The sequence below is a fragment of the Aptenodytes forsteri genome, unplaced genomic scaffold (assembly GCF_000699145.1).
Source record: "Aptenodytes forsteri isolate BGI_AS27 unplaced genomic scaffold, ASM69914v1 Scaffold270, whole genome shotgun sequence".
In the NCBI taxonomy this organism is placed as follows: Eukaryota; Metazoa; Chordata; class Aves; order Sphenisciformes; family Spheniscidae; genus Aptenodytes; species Aptenodytes forsteri.
In genome coordinates, this window is record NW_008794631.1 from 2030151 (window position 1) to 2032692 (window position 2542).

At 43.9% G+C, this 2542-nt stretch overlaps 1 protein-coding gene across 1 annotated transcript in view; it reads right to left on the reverse strand.

Moving 5' to 3' along the window:
- BBS9 (Bardet-Biedl syndrome 9) overlaps nt 1-2299 on the reverse strand; it is a 100196-nt gene extending 97897 nt beyond the window's left edge. Inside the window, exons 1-2 of the mRNA XM_019470538.1 lie at nt 2269-2299; nt 1071-1191 (exon numbers count right to left, since the gene is read on the reverse strand). Coding sequence (XP_019326083.1) covers nt 1071-1182 — 112 coding nt within the window. The 5' untranslated portion in view covers nt 1183-1191; nt 2269-2299. The remainder of the gene's footprint in view (nt 1-1070; nt 1192-2268) is intronic.
- Nucleotides 2300-2542: the final 243 nt, after the last annotated feature.

Sequence of the window (2542 nt, forward strand, 5' to 3'; positions counted from 1 at the left end):
ACATTGGAACAGGCTGCCCAGGGAAGTGGTTGCATCACCATCCCTGAAGGTATTTAAAAGACGTGTAGATGAGGCGCTTAGGGACATGGTTTAGTAGTGGATTTGGCAGTGTTAGGTTTACAGTCGGACTCAGTGATCTTAAAGGTCTTTTCCAACCTAAACGATTCCATGAATTTCTACTAAAAAGGTTGTACACCAAACCAGTAACAGCTCAACTTTGTTTAAATCCTCCTGAGAAGGGACAATCTAATAAAAAGTAATTTTAAACAAGTATGGCAAGTGAAATCAAACTCAAGTACCTCTGAGCAAAAACAGAGCTTCAAGATGAGCATGAGTGTATTAATAAATATTTGGAATCTTTCTCTAATAAACATACATCTCTCCTTGACAGCAAAGATCATTCCACATTATTAATGACTACATAGAAAAGCAGGGTTTACTCAGAGTCACTTATTTCAATGGCCCTTTATTTTCCAGGCAGAAAAGGTTGGTTGTTTTTCTAAATTCTTAGCTTATTAGCTCTCACCTTCCTTTTTTTCCCTTAAGTTTTTTCAATGGCTTACAATGAAAACATACATCTCTCCTTGACAGCAAAGATCATTCCACATTATTAATGACTACATAGAAAAGCAGGGTTTACTCAGAGTCACTTATTTCAATGGCCCTTTATTTTCCAGGCAGAAAAGGTTGGTTGTTTTTCTAAATTCTTAGCTTATTAGCTCTCACCTTCCTTTTTTTCCCTTAAGTTTTTTCAATGGCTTACAATGTGTGTTTGCTCCCATGACTAACTGAAAGTGTTCTATTTTAAAGATATCTACCATTGAGAGAATAAGACATGAGAGAAACTACTACTGAACACAAGCAAGAATTAAGATGTTTAGAAACCTACAAATATACAAAGACAAATGGCATTGAATGTGTCGTCTTAAGCCCACAAGGACACATTAAAGATAGCAGACTTTAAACTAACTAGGCAACTAGCCTGGCTAGCAAAATTTCAGTATGCATTGGTCAAAGCAAACTTGCAGCTGTGTAGCTTAGAAGTCAGCAACCACATAATTCTAATTTACCTTGTCCACTGCCACTATTATCAACATCAGCAACACACAGACAGCCTTGGTCAAATTCTTCCTTTTCTCCTAGTATGGTGGACCACCAGTCTCTAGCTTTAAACAACGACATTCTTCTTTACTGAAAAGGAAAGAAACCATTATTAAAGTACATACTAATATACATACAATTGTTTATACAAACAACTTCTTTGTTAGCAACAACTTTCATTAAGTGTATTCCATCTTAGCTTCACATTACTCTAGTGTGAGCTGAATAAATGTTAATTTCAGGCATCTTGGGTTGCTGGTTACATAGCTCAGAAAACAACCTTAGGAAACTTCTTGTGATCAGTTTACAAATTAGTTGTGATAGACACTACTAGTTATATGAAGAAAAAGCAAAAATAGAACAGCTTTTTTTAAAATGTTAAAAGCCTTCTGTAAAAAGCATTAAGAAAGTAATATAAGTTTTCAAAGTCACAGAACTGAGGTTTTCTCTCTTACCAAGAGGTATCAGGAAAAAAGATTCTGATGCAAGTATTCTGCAAGAGAACTTATTTTTAGAAAAGTAAATGAAGACATAAACAGACAACATCAAAACCTCCGAGTAATCGCCTTGAAGATGCCCTAGTGACATGACTAAATAACTCGGTCAGATAGGGCACAAATCAGCTTTTCTGCTCCCTACCTGCTGTTATTTTAAGGAAGGGAGGGAAGACAGAGGAGACTAATCCTTTTGTAGGCAGCTTGACAATAACATTACCCTAGTTCAAAACTCACAGCTTCATGCCTATGCTCTGTCATGAGTGGGAAAAAAACTGAACACACTCGACCCCACAGCCCACGGAGGAGGTGAGGGGCAGCAAGGCAGCACCAGCGGTTCTTTCCGGGAAGGAAAAATGATGGGTTCACCCCTTGTTTTCCTTCGGAGCAAACGCAGCCTGAAAGCCAGCGCCTTTCCTCTTTAAAGGAAACCATGTCCGGCAAATAAAGACATTTATTTTTTCACCTTAGGCGGTCACCGTCATTATGCCAGCTAGGCAACCTGCTGCAACCGAGTGCAGGCTGGCGACAGCGCAGCCCTCCGCACGCATCCCCTCCCTCACAGAGCCCCTGTGCAGCACCCATAGCACCTCCAGCCGAGGCCCGCACCTCAGGAGCCGCGCCCGGACACACACACCGGAGCGGGAGAAGAGAGACAGAGAGGGGGCTTAACCTGGGCGGGAGCCAGCACCTCCCGGGCGCGGCGCAGTCCGAGCTGCTCCGAGGCGGCAGCCCCCCTTCCCCGCAGGAGCTCCTCGCTCAAACGCGGCCTGAGGCGAAGCGAAGCAAGGTGAGGCACAGACCAGCAGCGCTACAGCCCCCTCCCCCGTGCCGCCGCCATCTCCAGCGTCCTTCTCACCGCGCGTTAAGTACCAGCCGCGCCCCGCCCCGCCGCGCCTCGCCCCGTCCGGCCCAGAAGCCAGCGCCGCGCGGCGCGCCGACTACAG